This window comes from Dipodomys ordii, unplaced genomic scaffold (genome assembly GCF_000151885.1).
Source record: "Dipodomys ordii isolate 6190 unplaced genomic scaffold, Dord_2.0 Scaffold56, whole genome shotgun sequence".
NCBI lineage: Eukaryota > Metazoa > Chordata > Mammalia > Rodentia > Heteromyidae > Dipodomys > Dipodomys ordii.
In genome coordinates this window covers 6360430-6376617 of record NW_012267272.1, presented here as the reverse complement: position 1 = coordinate 6376617, position 16188 = coordinate 6360430, and the positions used below count along the sequence as shown (strand labels likewise).

Sequence of the window (16188 nt, the reverse complement as noted above, 5' to 3'; positions counted from 1 at the left end):
GTGTGTGTGTAAGGGGGGGGGGGAATACAAAAACATCTTCCGGGGCAATAACTGGCTTGTATACAATGTACTTCTAATATATTTCACCTCACATGCAAATCACCCTTAAAAGTGTGCTCAAAGTACTTGGCATCCAGGCTGGGAATGTGGCTCAGTGGTAGAGTGTTTGCCTAGCATGCATGAAGCCCTGGGTTTCATTCCTCAGTACCACATAAACAGAAAAAGCTGGATGTGGCACTGTGGCTCAAGTGGTAGAGTGCTAGCCTTGAGCAAAAGCAGCTCAGAGACAGTGCCCAGGCCCGGAGTTCAAGCCCCAGAACTGACCAAAAAAAAAAAAGTACTTAGCATGCCACCCTCCTCCTTTCATGCCTTCCTGGAATTCTAACTCTACTCCATCTTCACAAGAAGACAATGGAAATACCCTTAAAGGAAAATAAGTAAAAGCACTCTTCTGATTGTGTGGTGTACATCCCTTTCTACAGATATACAAATGGCATTCTGTTCTGTTTCTGACAAATTGCTTCATGTTCCTTCATTCTCTTTTCATGCTGTCTATATTCCCATGCTTAGTGTCCCCCCCCCCCCCCCCCCCCGTGGGTTGTAGGGCTTGAACCCAGGGCCTGGGCTCTGTCCCTCAGATCTTCAAGGCTAGCGCTCTACCACTTGAGCTACAGTGCCACTTCCAGCTTTCTAGTGGTTTATTGGAGATAGGTTCAAAGACTTTCCTGCCTGGGCTGGCTTTGAACCACAACCCTCAGATGTCAGCCTCTTGGGTAGCTAAGATTACAGATGTGGGCCATGGGTGCCCACCTCTCTGAGCTCTTTTGCGCAAGGCTAGCACTCTACTACATTGAGCTACAGTTTCACTTCTGGTTTTCTGATGGTTAATTGGAGGTAAGAGTCTTTCATGAACTTTCCCACCTGGGCTGGCTTTGAACTGCAATCTTCAGATCTCAGTTTCCTGAGAAGCTAGAATTGAGTGTGAGTTACCAACACCAGCTCAATCAAGTGTTTTTTGTCGTTGTCTTTTTTTTTTTTTAAATTATTGTGGGGCTTGAACTCAGAGCCTAGGTGCTGTCCCTAAGTTGTTGTTTTGGCCATGGGGCCTGACCTCTGGGCCTGGGCACTGTCCCTCAGCTCTTCAGCTCAAGGCTAGTGCTCTACCACTTGAGCCACAGTGCCGCTTCTGGCTTTTTCTGCTTATGTGGTGCTGAGGAATCAAACCCAGGGCCTCATGCATGCAAGGCAAGTGCTCTACCACTGAGCCACCTTCCCAGACTCCGAGTTCTTTTGCTTAAGGCTAGCACTCTACCATTTTGAGCCGCAGCTCCACTTCCAGTTTTCTGGTGGTTAATTGGTGGTAAGAGTCTCACAGACTTTGCTGCCCAGGCTGGCTTTGAATCACAATCCTCAGAGCTCAGCCTCCTGAGTAGCTAAGATTACAGGTGTGAGCCGCGAGTGCCTGGTGAAAAGTTCAATAACATTCTTCTTAGACAACTTTTACAAATAAAGCTTAAAAATAAAAACAAAACAACAAATACCCAACACTTTAAAAAATGATTGTTTTTGTGTGGAATTCTCATAATTGTTTCAAACTCTGACCCCAGTGGATCTCCAACACACACACAGACATGCAGACACACCCCATCCACTACAGATAGAATCTGGAGAGTTGGCATGAAGGATTTGCAGGCTCTGCTTCCTCCCCACTGCTAATGTACCTGTCACTGCAGCCAGCTACTTCCTGCTTCTTCCTGACTGCAAAAGCCGCCTCGAGGCCTACATCAAGTTTTATCCACCTCACCAAAACCTTCCCAGGGCACCCTAGTGCCATTCTCCCCTGCTCCGAACCCCAATGTCAGGTGGCAATGAACCACACCTTTGTAAAAAATCGAATGCTTTTTTTTTTCTTTTAAAGACAGGGTCTCACTATATAGTACAGATTGGCTTCCGACTTGTGATGTTCCTGCCTCAGCCTTCCAAGCAGTGAGATTCTAGACATTCGCCAAGCAATAACAAAGTCTGTGAGTACCATTAAGTGGGGGCTGTGCGCTTTGTGAGAGACTGCCCCTGCCCGCCCCCAGACCCCAGTGCCCAGCACGGTGTGATGTAGACAACAGGTACGAAACACTGCTGACAGAGGGCAAGCCACCAATGAGGCAACAGGCACAAGCATAATATGTACATTTCTCTTTATTCAATACAACAAACACATAACACATACAAAAAGAAAAAAGCACTCATGTAAAAGGCCCTGTCACAAAGGACAGGAAACATCTACACTGAATCAAATAAGGCTCTTGCTTTAAAACGGGTTTACTAGCTACAGCTGGAATATGAGCAAGGCTGTTGCAAAGTAAAATGAAAGAAGAATCCCTGCACTGAAGGAATATACCCATGGGTTGCTTTACTAAACTTACAGATCCATTTTTAGGAATGTTTATGCTCTTACATATCCAAAATTTATCAGCGTTTTATGAAATGTGTGCGTTTTTTTGTTGTTAAAAAATTTACCTGCCCTTCTTTTTTTCTTAGAAAAGAGGAATAGGAGTGTTGTAAAAACTAGAGATCCACAAAGTCTGGAATGCCTCGTGGATACCGTGAAAGGGCACGTGCAACTGAGAGTGCACAGGCAGCTGGCGGCGCCCGGGAGAGCGGACGCTCGGGAGCGCGGACTCTGCCCCGCCCGCAGCCGCCACCCCAGGCCCACAGCGAAGCACAGTGCCCTCAGCGCAGGGTCAGCAGCAGCCGTCTGTCCATATTCCCGCTCCCTGCGGAGCCAGAAATTAAACAAGCACCAGATCATCTCAAAAGAGCCTTATACAAACACACACACATACACGCCCACACCCATTCACATGTCATCACCACCCCCTTTTATTTAAATTTATTTATTTTTTACTAAAATAATACAAAAAAGGGAGACAGGTATATTTACAAAAATCCATGGCTGGTACAGTACATAATTTTTAAGACACACTAAATGCTACAATCTTTCAGGTCCTGAGATTATTACAAATAGCGACTCAAAGCTTGTGTTCAGGTCCAGTTTTTAAAGGAGGAAAAATAAAATCCCCAAATATTAAGTCACATATTTATTTGAAATACAGTATATCCCTTCAAGTAAGCAGAAACACACTTCCCTGCGAGCAGGTGCGACCCAGGACCGTGGGCCTTCCACCCAGACGCCAGCAGCTCCTGCGGCGCCTTCCCTTGAGACTGGGCAACAGGGCGCCGTCTCTGTGAGTGTGGAGGACGCTGGAGGAGGAGGAAGCCCTGCAGGGTGGACACTTGCTGTATACATCGGTTGTTTTTCCTTCTGTGTTGGCTACCAAACAAAAGTCTTTCCCTTATCCAAACTCATACTGTACGGGTTGGAAATACGTGCTTACTCAGACTAAAAATCACTCATGATTTCCAATCAGTTATAGCAAATAGGTCTGCAGTTCCATAGTCATTTTTATAATCACAAATCTTGCTCATAATTAAAGAGAGAAAACACTGACTACTTAGCTACCTTGTTAGACTTTCATTCATTATTTTGGGTGAAAAATTTTCATAACACAATGGGCAGTTTCAGATTTGCCTCCCCTCTTTGATGGAAAATTTGGGGGTTTTGATACTCCTAAAATAAGGTAATTTTTCAAGACAGCAAAAGGTCAGCGTAGAGCTTGAATCTTTTGTCTGAAGGTTACCATGGACCAGAGGGTAGGAGTCCATTTCTACTGGTAGAGAGCCCCCTGGTCATCAGAAGGCATTTAATGAAAGTATAGATAATCCATTATGTAGATAGAACCAAGACTAGAAAAACAAAGCAAAACAGAAGCTGACCAATTTTCCTACTAGCTACATCAAACAGTAATGCCTTTGTCAACTGAAAAAAATTCCTTTGCTTTTTAATGTAGCTAGCCAAAATTGGGGGAACTCCTTGGTAACTTTCAAAGTTGGGAAACTCACTTTTCAGAGAGCACACTGCCTGGCCAACAGCAGAGAGAAGCCAAGGTAGCAAGTTTGTGGCTGGGAGGATGGACAACACAAGATGGCCAAGGCGTGAGGCCTTACACACAGTCTGTGCCACAGGCCACGGCGCAGCTCCTGGCCCAGGAGCTGTGCACTCCTCAACGTGCTGAGGACAGGCAGAGCTTGCGGACTTGAAGCACAGACGTGTTCCAAGCTATCTTGGGCAACAGTCATTCCATTTGTATTTCAGTTAGATTTACATTAGTAGTAGATTATCAAATATCGAAAAGCCATTCTTGGGATAATATGGAATATTACTCATAGCAACAATGGAGCAAATAATGTAGAAGGGGAGATAGGCTGGTATTAAGAAGTCAATGGTCTACTGGACTCAGATCTTTCCAAGTGTGTTTGTCCTGGCTTAAGTATGAAAACAAGAGGGCAGACTATTAGGACACGTAAGCGCCCCTAACCAAGGTCTGTATCCCTTCCAGATAACCTTGTTAAATATCAGGAGAAAGCCAGGAACTACATTGCTACTACATTGCTACACGTAGTAATTAGAAATGATTTTATTTATTGACTTATTTGTTGCAGGGCTGGGTATGGAACTTGGGGCTTTCTACAAGAGAGGCAAATGTTCTACCACTGAACTACAACCCTCAGCCCACGCAATCTATTCTTTAATACCAAGGAAAGAGAGGAAAGACTTCTGGTCACCAGTGACTACTTCTAATAATTATACTTCCTAGACCAACAGACCCTGAATGATACTGCTGAGATTTCAGAAAGCAAACATTCTTCACCTGTCTGGGTAACAATTTGAAGAAATGTCCAATCTTTATTAATTCATTATGAGCCAGGCGCTGGTGGTTCACACATGTAATCCTAGCTACTCAGGAGGCTAAGATCTGAGAATTGCAGTTTGAAGCCAGCCTGTACAGGAAAAGTCTGAGACTTTCCAATAAACTACTCAGAAAAAGCCCGAAGTGGTGCTGTGGCTCAAGTGGTAGAGTGCTAGCCTTGAGCAAAAAGAGGCTCAGGGACAGTGCCCAGGCCCTGAGTTTAAGCCCCAGGACTGGCAAAAAAAAAAAAAAAAAGAACAATTCATTATGAAATGGAAAGACAGAGAAGTTGAACTATTACAATATGAGATGAAATAAAGATCACAAATAGCTACTTTGAAGCAAATGGTACTTTGAAGTTATAGGAGGAAAATGTAACTGAGTATTAAGTTATTCGAAGGCATTAACTGCCTGTGTCTTTAGAGGTGCTGGGATGTCCACAGCCCCGACACCATAGGCTTCACCTCTGACTGCGATGGACAAGGACACAGGATCGAGGCCCAAGTAAGTGAGCCAGTGAGACAGTTTAACTTGTTTCCCTGGAGTCCTAACATACAACTTAGACTGCAGGGGAGCGCCCGGTTAATGACAGAGTTAGGTGTGAAGCCACAAGAGGGATGATGAAGAATTCGACATCAATATGGAAAGCTATTTTAAATAGGAATCTGACCACTTGTTCAATTCTAGATACATGGACACTGTCATTGAACTGAAAACTTCTAAAACTCTGGGATGATTTCATCTGAACCATTCTACTAACACTAAGTACTGTTCCACATCAGTGAAAGGATCTCTAGTTGGCATCTGAATACCAAGTTCACATTTTAGGTTAGACAAACACAAAAACCAGTGTATGCTTCTACTACTCTACCCCAGAGGGACAAACACATATTCAACAAAACTGTTCTGTCCTATTTCGTTGGGCAGAAATCTAGACATTTTGTTATTTTAAAGATGGGTAAATGTGGAAAATAACAAGAGTATGTTTACTGCATAGTTAATATTTAGAGGCAACTAACTAAGGCCTTATCCAGAAAAAGCAACTTAAATAAAAAGATTAAAAAAATCCAAAACATCCTATTAGTGGAGATGAATTGGGTCTCAGCCTATTGTGGAGTTAACTCAGATGCCTTAACTGTTTGGGCCTGGTGCTTTCTAACTCACGTAAGATAAAAAAAAAAAAATCAATAAATAAAATCCATGTTTACCCCCTGCATTCTCTTTCATGACTGAATGTCATCTGATCTCACGCGCTCTCAGTACCTCTCTCTCTGTCCTTGTCTCTCTTCCCATCCCCCAACACCTAGCCCTAACTAAAAATGTACCCATTTTTCCTGTTATTGTTTTAATTGACACAAGACACACGTGTTACTGTTGAGTATTCAGGGATGGAAAGCACAATGAAATGGCCATTTCCTCCTGAGAATCAGGGAAATCACGTCTCCTTCTACCTCACCACCTCACCCCAACCCTGCCCCACAGAGGAAGTGCTTTCCCTCTGTTTTCCTACAACCGGACTGACTGATGGCTCCACCTTTCCCATGGGCCAAAGAAGCTTGAAAGGCAAAGCTAGTACTGTACTCAGCTGGCAGAGGCACACAGCACCTGGCCCAGCCCTTCAGCACAGAGCTGGATAAGCGCAGTTACAAGAATAACATGCGGGATCTGGTTTACAGGAATGAGACCTTTCGTTCTTAGAGAGTTACAACCTTAGCTATCCTTCACCAAACAAGCAACATAAGGAAACTGAATTGAGAAGAGGGAAGAGAGAGACGGATAAAACTTTCAGGATCATTCCTCAAGTCCAATAACCAATCATCCAAACTTTGTTAGCTGTATAACCTTCACAAGCATCACAGAAGTAATATCACCAGAAAAAGCCAAGGAACTCAGTGTCATTCCCCCTTGCTTTGTTAATCTGGAGCTAGCTATCTTATCCCACTGCAAATATTGTATGTTTAAATAAATATGCATCTGATTTAAAATTCCAGTGACATTTTTTAACACTTAAAAACTGTAGGGTGGTCGGGCGCTGGTGGCTCACACCTGCAATCCTAGCTACTAAGGAGGCTGAGATCTGAGGATCACAGTTCAAAAGCCAGCCCGGACAGAGAAGTCCATGAAACTCTTATCTCCAATAAACCACTAGAAAACTGGAAGTGGCGCTGTGGCTCACGTGGTAGAGTGCTCACCTTGGGCTGAAGAACTGAGGGACAGCGCCCAGGCCCAGAGTTCAAGCCCCACGACCAACAAAAAAAAAAACAAAAACAAAAAACAAACCTGTAGGGTGATCTTTATATTCACTACAAGGAAAACATTTTCTAGCCTCTGTGGGAAGAGGATAATACTATTTTTAGTTATATAGGACATTTTCGAAAAAGTCAAAATATTTTTGAAAGTTTCTGAGATCCGTGGGAGGTAGGTGAATACTAGTTTACCCAATTGTCTCATGGGTATTGTGAGGCACGAAGGTTAAATGATACTCCCCCTAGACACAGGAAATTCAGAAATTAACACTTACTACTCAACACCAACTGCCTGACACATTTAACTACTGGAGCCTCTGCTTTCTCCCTTAGCGACCAGTCTGCTCAACTAAACTTTTATTTAAAAGGGGCACTTAATAGGTAGATATATGTGAATTATTTTTGAGGACTAGATCAACTTAGTCTTCCTTACCTCTCACTTCTGTTTATCACACACACAAAGAAAAAAACCAGATGAATCTTAGACACTAAAAGCTATGTTTTTTTTTTTTGTAAAAGGGAGAAACCTACATAATCATTAAAATTAGACAGAGCCAAATGTAATTATCTGGCAAATAAAAGGAAGAATGAATCTCTCAAGTACATTACAGATTATATATGAGTGTTTTCCTTACAATTGGAAGCCTTTCTACTTCTAAGTTTATTTGTATTTGAACAGATACACAGCTAGGTTTTCTTCAAAAAACCATTTTGAGAAGACAATATATTTTACTGTTGAAATAGTTGCTAACTTCTTTCAATATACTAGTTACCATATCTCATGATTCTAGCTCTAGCCCTCCTAGGTGTACACCTGCTACCCAAGTGGGTGCTCTCTTTTGTTATTCCAATTAGTTCTCCTCTGTTACTTATGCCACATTTGAAGGGCACAGAGCAGTTGGTTACATCTAGGAATAGTCACCAAGTCCACTAAGTTTATTTTATTTAGAATAAGCAACACATATTTGTTACCTTCTACCAATATTCCAAGGGGGAAGATGGCATTTTGGGAAAAGACTACTTCCCAATCTGCCTGTTTTAATCAACTATAAGCACTGGAACAAGGCAGAGTCTTGTAAATGTTGAGAAAGGATTCAAGGGCACAGCAGCTATTTGTCTCACATATGTGTGCATGTGCATGCATGCATCTTACACACATATCCATCTGCATATAAAGAAGAGCATCTCAGCATGACATAACATTGGCAAGTTTGAGATTCTTCCTCCTGAATCTCCTCACTCATCAGTCTATACTTGAGGATGTCTGAGAACAATTTCAAAGGGAAGGGGGGGGGGAGAAAAAAAAAAGGCACTTAACAAAGACATAGGCCTGAATTGAGCATGGTTTAGAGGAGTTATATAAGTATTTTACCAGAGCTAAGAAATTATTTACAAAGAGTTAAACTTTTCCTTTAAATTCTTATAAAATAAAATTGCATAATATGTATGTAATCACTTATCTACTACTGCATTTTTCTTCTGCTTATTTTTTACAAAACCAAAAGCACCTCAAAAGCAAAAAAACAAACAAAACTTATACATGCACAATAGGAAGTAAAAGTGCCCGCTTGGAAAACATTTAAGTCAGCAGAAACTACGATGCTCAAGCACAGGGAAAGTTCTCAAGTTTGGCCTGATTATTATAGATTTTCCTCATTCTTCCATTTCCAACTTGAAAAACAAAAATCAACAAACATAACAAATAAATTCAAAACCTAACTGATAAAAATACAGGGACCAGTGTGCTTCTATGGTACACTCCTAAAATAAAATATCCTAATTCTATACCTGGGTCAAATTATATGACAAAAACTCCTAGAAATAAAGATCTGTCATTAGATTAAAGTCAACCAATACAGGCAAAGTTCATTTTACAAATGTAGCAGCAAATAGGATAGATAAACTGGAGTTCAGAGATGATCCCAAGACAGAGTCCCCATCATCAATGGCAGTTTGAATTAACAGTAGAATTTTCATTTCAGAAAATGTCTTGAACCAAGTACACAAGGTGGAAAGGGGTATGGGAGAGGGCAACCAGAGGAGAAAGACTAGAGGGGCCTGCCCTTTCCATCCCCAGGCCGTAAACAATTTAGATCTGCTTTGGGGGAAAAAAAATATCCTGGGTTAAAACCAGTTCCACGAACTTGTTTTCAAACAGGTGTCAAACCCACAGTAATCAAACATGTATGTGCCCGCTCAGCCCCTCATCTTGGTGGTGTGATATCCTTCCCAGTGTCTGTGACACAGAATGATAAAATTTGGGCTAACAACATCCATCAAAGGGGTGGTGGACATGAAAGAAGGTACTAACCCCCTCTGCTTGATTTCGTCCAAGTATTGGGACTTTATGGCTAGATTAACCTCACTTCTTTTCCCAGAATCTTTTTCAACCTGTCTTAAAGATTTTTTTACCCTCTTATCTCAGAAACAGTGAGAAAGAATAATTTAATGAGAGTGGAAATTATTGCTTGCATTTACTTTGGAGGCTCTGACTGAGCTTGACACTTTGCTCCCAAACAGTCTCCAAGGCCCAGCACTGCTGTCTCTGAAGACAGCTGTGATGACCGTTATTGCTTGTGAATACTGAGGATTATTCTGTATGTACAGTAACAGCTTAAATATCGTGAAGGCAGCTTCCAAGAGAAGACGGAAACGAACAGCTTTATCTTCCTGAATCAAGAATCCCGCTGAGTGGGATATAATTAAGTGTGCTGATATTTTTGCATTTGGATGTTGCTAATGATCTTTAGACATATACTACAGATAGCCTTTTCAGTTACTCACCATTTTAAAAAATAACTTAACTTGATTTCAAGTGCAAAAATACAGTATGAGTCACAAGTCTCTGTGTTAAAAAATAACCAACTTATATGTTTGGTTTTTAGTAATAAAAACTGTAAAGACTGGTGGCCATAAAGTGTGGACACCATTTTTAATATTATCATCTAGAAATGTTTGTATTTACACGTACAAACTCTGTTCATACCCTATCTACAGAGAAAAATAAGGATTTTGACTCAATTGTACAACATAAAAGGAAGGTCGTGACTAAAATGACCAGTGAGAAGGGGAGGGAAACCACCAAAATGGGGATCTGACTGCAGTCCTCAAGGAATCAAGACTGATGACAATAGAATATATTTTAATCAAATCACACAGGGAGAATCTTTTCTAATAGTGATAAAGGGTCATCAGGGATCTTCACATATTATGATTCAGAATTGATGGATTTAAGATACTCCAATTAAGCCAGATGCTGGCAACTCACATCTGTAATCCTAGCTACTCAGGAGGCTAAGATCTGAGGATATTAGTTCAAATCCAGCCTGAGCAGAGAAATCTGAGATTCTTGTCTTCAATTAATAGGCAAAAAGTCAGCAGTGGGGGTGTGGTTCAAGCATTACGAGTTCTAGCCTTCGGCAAAAAAAAAAAAAAAACAGGCAAGAAAGAGGCCCTGAGTTCAAACCTCAGTACTGGCTTTCAAAACAAAACAACAAAAATTGCAATTAAACTAGCAATTGATTTACATGTATATACACACACACATATGTATATACATATACATAGTTTTCAGCAGGAAGAGATTAATACGCATTCTGACTTCTCTTGGAAGAGGAAGTCAAATGAAGGCTACCTACTCAAAGGAAAACTACTATCACCAAACCAGGGAATATTAACAAAGGCCAAACCAAGAGGTTCCCTATATTGGAATAAATCAAGAGTTGAGTAAGCTTGCCCAATTAAAAATTGAATGACTCTTCATCAACATACTAAATTCAAGTCAAACATCTTTGTAGCATCTCAGTTCCTTCCAAAATAGCTACTAGGGTTTGCACAAAATCTATTATTTATTTTACTGGTGAGGAGTCAGTCAAGGAATTATATCAGTGATTTTTTTTTTTTTTTTACATTTCTCTCCCTCTTTGATTTTTTTTGAGACAGTCTTCTATGTAGTCCCAGGACCAGTCTGGAACTTGCTGTGCAGCCCTGCTTAGCCATGTAACCCAACCCGGGCCTTGGATTCTAGATCCTCCTGCCTCAGCATTCTAAGTGCTGGGATTACAGATCACCAGAACCAGCCTCAATGATTCTGTTGAAATAATGATTTCCCCTTGCTGTAGTAAGTTCTTGGAACTAAAGTTTTCAGTTATTTATTTAGTCTTTTGCTGTAAGCAAGCCAAAGTGACTCTGAGGTCAAACTATAAGAATATGGGTCTGAACAGATCTGGGGTTATTTATAGTCCAGTGGGTTATTTGGGACTCACTTTTTAAAGAAAAAAGGCCTAGGTTAACATTCTTTATTTGAATAAACAATAGTATAAAATAATATATAATAAAAACAGGAAAAATATCTTGCTATGACCGGTCTAGTGATGTGTTTTGAGGTTAGTCTTTCATCATAAATAGACCAAGTTACACTTCTTAGAGTTCATACATACCACTCTTATAGTTTGAAAATATCCATAAGTTTAAAACTCAAGTGACATCAGAAAGATGAGGCAAAATAGAATAACATGTATTCATAGTAAACTATCCACCTTCCCTTAACTTCCTTTGTTGATTATGCTATTTGCAGTAGGAAGCTATAGTAACGGAGGAGTCCTACTATCTGTGTGTTTACTTGAATAAGTATTAGTAAAGCTTTACAATCCCAGATGCTCCATTGTTTGTTCACGGCACTGAATATAGGGAGTAAAACTACACTGTGATTGCTATAAAAGATAATCATTTGTACCCATGATCCGAATATAGTAATTCATCCCTTTAAAAATACTTTCTTAAATTTTTTTTCTTAAAAACAACCTATATATATATATATATATATGTATATATGTCTATATATATACATATGTGTGTGTGTGTGTGTATGCTATTTGGTTGGCCCATGAAGACACATCCACATTCTATTTGTTTAGGTCAACAGCTAATATCACCTGAAGTACCACTACCTGAAAGAAAAGAAAGAGCAATGTGATGTGAGGTGAATTAGAGGGAAGTTTTCAGTTCTTGCTGGAGGCTGGCAAGGGTGAAGAGCAGCAAAGCAGCAGCCCTGTAACAAAGACTCCCTTTTTTAAAGTAAACAATGTGAACACAGTCACATCTTAGCATCAAGACTAGAAATGAGACCAGTTAAATACTAGACGTGCCAATCACCTGAAGAAACGAGTTAAGTACCTGGCTTCTGAGGGGAAATTGAAATTGCCCTTTCACAAAAAGGGGACATCCAACTTTTGTCTATTTAGAGCAGTAGGCTCAATTTCTTGACTTAAAAATCTAGATGATTTAGTAATATATATCACTGTCTAAAATGACTTTCCTGAACCATCTTGAGACCACTGATTCACATGGGGAGTTGCTACATACCAGGGAAGATTCAAGTTTGCTCAGGATAGTTGAGGGTACAGTTATTTCTTCAGCCACTAGCTGTATGAGACATAGAGTCATTCTTGGTTTTGTGGTGAATTTGCTATATACTGTCTACTTCAACAGACATGATCATTACTCCTGACCAACTGGCCTAATTCCAGGTCTGATTTTTTTATTATGCAATCATGTCTAGGGTATTCAGATCCAATCCCCAGGATGGATGGTATTTACCCAAATCCTCTCAACTTCCTTCCTCCGGGAGGGTGGGGGGGGTGGAGGGGGTAGAATCAAATTTGTACTTCTGTGGGTTTGACAGCTGAGTCTCTTTCAAGTCAGTTAGCATGGTAACTTTGTCTTTCTTTAGGAGAGACCAAAGGTCACTAACTTTGCACAAAAGCATTTCTTCCTCCTGCACCTGGCTTGCTCAAGTAGTTTTCCTTCCTTTTCCTCCTCACCACAGTGCTTGGGACGAGAATGTAAACATCGACAGAAACAGCAGCCCTGTGACCACATAAGGACTTTCCCATCAGGTAGATCCCATCAGTCAGTTGAACACTTCCCTCTGCTTGCTGGGAAGTCACTGAGTTTTCCGTGGTAACTTAGTGTCCGCTTTACTTTGGCCTCCATCTGCGAAAAACATGAAAAATTGGGATGGTTTTGTGTTTTAAAAATAAATAAAAAACAAAGCAAGAACAGAAGCTGATTAAACATCAAGGAGATAAAAGCTCATCAATGACCCTCCTATCTCAAATGACTATGGTTCAGCTGGTTTTTAGTCCTCTAAAAGCTCTTTGACAAATGGATATATTTATTTACCTTGGAGCCAACCCTGTCCAATGCATACATATATATATATATATATATGCACACACACGCACATATATACACATATGTGTACACACACACACACATTTTGTCATTTGTGGGGCTTGATTGAATTCAGTTCTGTCCCTGAGCTCTTTTGTTCAAGGCTAGTGCGTTACCACGCTGAGCCACAATGCCACTCTGTTTTTTTGAGTGGTCAATTGGAGATAATAGTCTCACAGATTTTCCTACTGGGGCTGACTTCAAACTGCAACCCACAGATCTCAGCCTCCGGAGTAGCTAGGATTACAGGCATGAGCCACCGGCATCAGGCTTGTTTTTTTTGTTTTTTGTTTTGTCGATCATGGGGCTTGAACTCTGGGCCTGGGCCTGGGCCCCGTCCCTCAGCTCTTCAGCTCAAGGCTAGCACTCGAATACGTAAGCCACAGCACCACTTCCAGTTTTCTGGTGGTTAACTGGACATAAGAGGCTCACAGGGGGCTGGGAAGGTGGCTCAGTGGTAGAGAGCTTGCCTTGCATGCATGAGGCCCTGGGTTTGATTCCTTAGCACCACATAAGCAGAAAAAGCCGGAAGTGGCACTGTGGCTCAAGTGGTAGAGCGCTAACCTTGAGCTGAAGAGCTGAGGGACAGCAACCAGGGCCAGAGTTCAGGTCCCCCCTCCCCCCCAAAAAAAGAGTCTCACGGACTTTCCTGCCCGGGCTGGCTTTGAACCGTGATCCTCAGATCTCAGCCTCCTTAATAGCTAGGATTGCAGGCGTGAGTAGCTAGGTTTGCAGGCGTGAGCCACCAGTACCCAGCTTGTTTTCTTATAAGTAAAATTATTATTATTTTTCCTTTGGCATGATATAGCTCCAGTTAAGCCTCTGCTAAATACCTATGCAAACTGGGACAGGAGAGAAAAAAAGTACTTGGGCAAGGTTGGAACCCAATGGCCAGCAGAATATAGAGAAAATCTCCAGTAAGCCATGGGTTTTTAACAAGGAAAATGAAGCCCCAAAGTCAACTTAGACCTAAGAGAAAGATAAGGGAAGGAAAACTTTGCTTCAAGGAAGAAGACATGAATGGTAGAAATGTAAACACATTACTATGTACTAAACAGGACAAATTATTACAGAGCAATAACCCAATCATAAGGCTAAATGAGGCCATATCCAGTAACTAGACTACTATAATGTAATTGAAAACAAAATACTGCCTCTCTTGAAGAAAAGCTGTTAGAAAAATCACTTTAAAATTATATAAACAATAGTATTAAAACAATATAGGTGACAACTAAAGCTTTTTCCATTTATAATAAGGCTATAAATCTGCATATACAGAGAAAAATGATTTGATGTGTGAAACAAAATTCACAAAATGGTAAAGTTCTTTAAAAAATTTGTTCAAAGAAACTTTGGCTAATTAGCAGATCAAATAACTTGGATGTCTTTACACCAGAGCTTGGCATATTATAACCCAAGGGCCAAGATGGACTACCAATGGTTTTTGTAAATAAAATTTTATGAGAATCCATAAAATCTAAAGTATTGGCCAAAATCTAAAATATTGACTCTCTGGTCCTACAGTTTACTAACCTATGTCTTTTTTTTTTTTTTGGGTCCGGTCATGGGGCCTGAACTCTGGGCCTGGGCGCTGTCCCTCAGCTCTTCAGCTCAAGGCTAGCACTCTACCACTGAGCCACAGCGCCACTTCCGGCTTTTTTCTTTTTGCTTATGTAGTGCTGAGGAATCGAACCCAGGGCCCCATGCATGCAAGGCAAGCGCTCTACCACTGAGCCACCTTCCCAGCCCCCTAACCTATGTCTTGAGACAAGATTAAGAAAAAACAACAACTAGGTTCTCACTATGCACCAAAAACTAAACTAGGAAGTTTCAATTTATTTTTATTATATTAAGTTTATCAAAAATGTCTTCTTCCCCAGCTTGCAGCAAAGAAAGTGATAGTCAAGTTAAGAAGCTTGCTCAACTGGAGGTTCTGAAACTCAAAAACCCTAAGCCTAATTCTCAGGCTCAATGTGTAATGCTGCAACGTCTTTAAATTAATTTTTGTGTATGTGTGTTTGTATGAGTGTTGGGACTTGAACACGAAGTCTAAACACTCTAGTAAGGCCTATTTATTTATTTATTTATTTTGCCTGTTATGGGGCTGGAACTCAGGCTTCTTTGGCTCAAGGCCAGTGCTCTACTACTTGAGCCACAGCACCACTTCAGGTGCACTGAGGAATCGAGCCAGGGGCTTTACGCATGCTAGGCAAGCACTCTACCACTGAGCTACATTCCCAGCCCATAGTTCGGCTTTCTTGTTTACAGCTGGTGCCCTACCACTGAAGCTATGCCTCCAGACTGCAAGGTGGTTTTCTTGGGGGTGGGGGTGGGGTGACAGTCCTGGGGCTTGAACTCAGGGTCTGGATGCTGCCCCTAAGATTTTTTGTTCAAGGTTAGATTACTATCTCTTAAGCCATAGTTCTACATCAACTTTCTTGGTAACTAATTGGAGATAAGAGTCTCATGGAGCTGGGTGCTAGTGGCTCAAACCTTTAATCTTAAATACTCAAGAGGCTGAGATCTGAGGATCTTAGTTCAAAGCCAGTACAGCCAGCAAAGTCCTGAGATTCTTATCTCTAATTAACCACCCCAAAATCAGAATTAGAGCAGTAGTTCAAAGTGGTAGAGCACTAGCCTTGAGCAAAAAGTTGTAGGCACTCTACCAATTTAGCCACGCCTCCAACCTGTGCAAAGTTTTCTTAAAAAATGAACAATTTTTCGCTTTTGTTTTTCTTTGGGTCCGGTCATGGGGCCTGAACTCTGGGCCTGGGCGCTGTCCCTCAGCTCTTCAGCTCAAGGCTAGCACTGTACCACTTGAGCCACAGCGCCACTTCTGGCTTTTTTTTTCTTTTTGCTTATGTAGTGCTGAGGAATCGAACCCAGGGCCTCATGCTTGCGAG

The 16188-nt window shown here is 41.2% G+C and overlaps 1 protein-coding gene across 1 annotated transcript in view; it reads right to left on the bottom strand.

Annotated features, from left to right (window-relative positions):
• Nucleotides 1-2175: 2175 nt before the first annotated feature.
• Ubn2 (ubinuclein 2) overlaps nt 2176-16188 on the bottom strand; it is an 86371-nt gene continuing 72358 nt past the window's right edge. Inside the window, exons 17-18 of the mRNA XM_013021614.1 lie at nt 12804-13045; nt 2176-2771 (exon numbers count right to left, since the gene is read on the bottom strand). Of these exons, the coding sequence (XP_012877068.1) occupies nt 12996-13045 (50 nt within the window). The 3' untranslated portion in view covers nt 2176-2771; nt 12804-12995. The remainder of the gene's footprint in view (nt 2772-12803; nt 13046-16188) is intronic.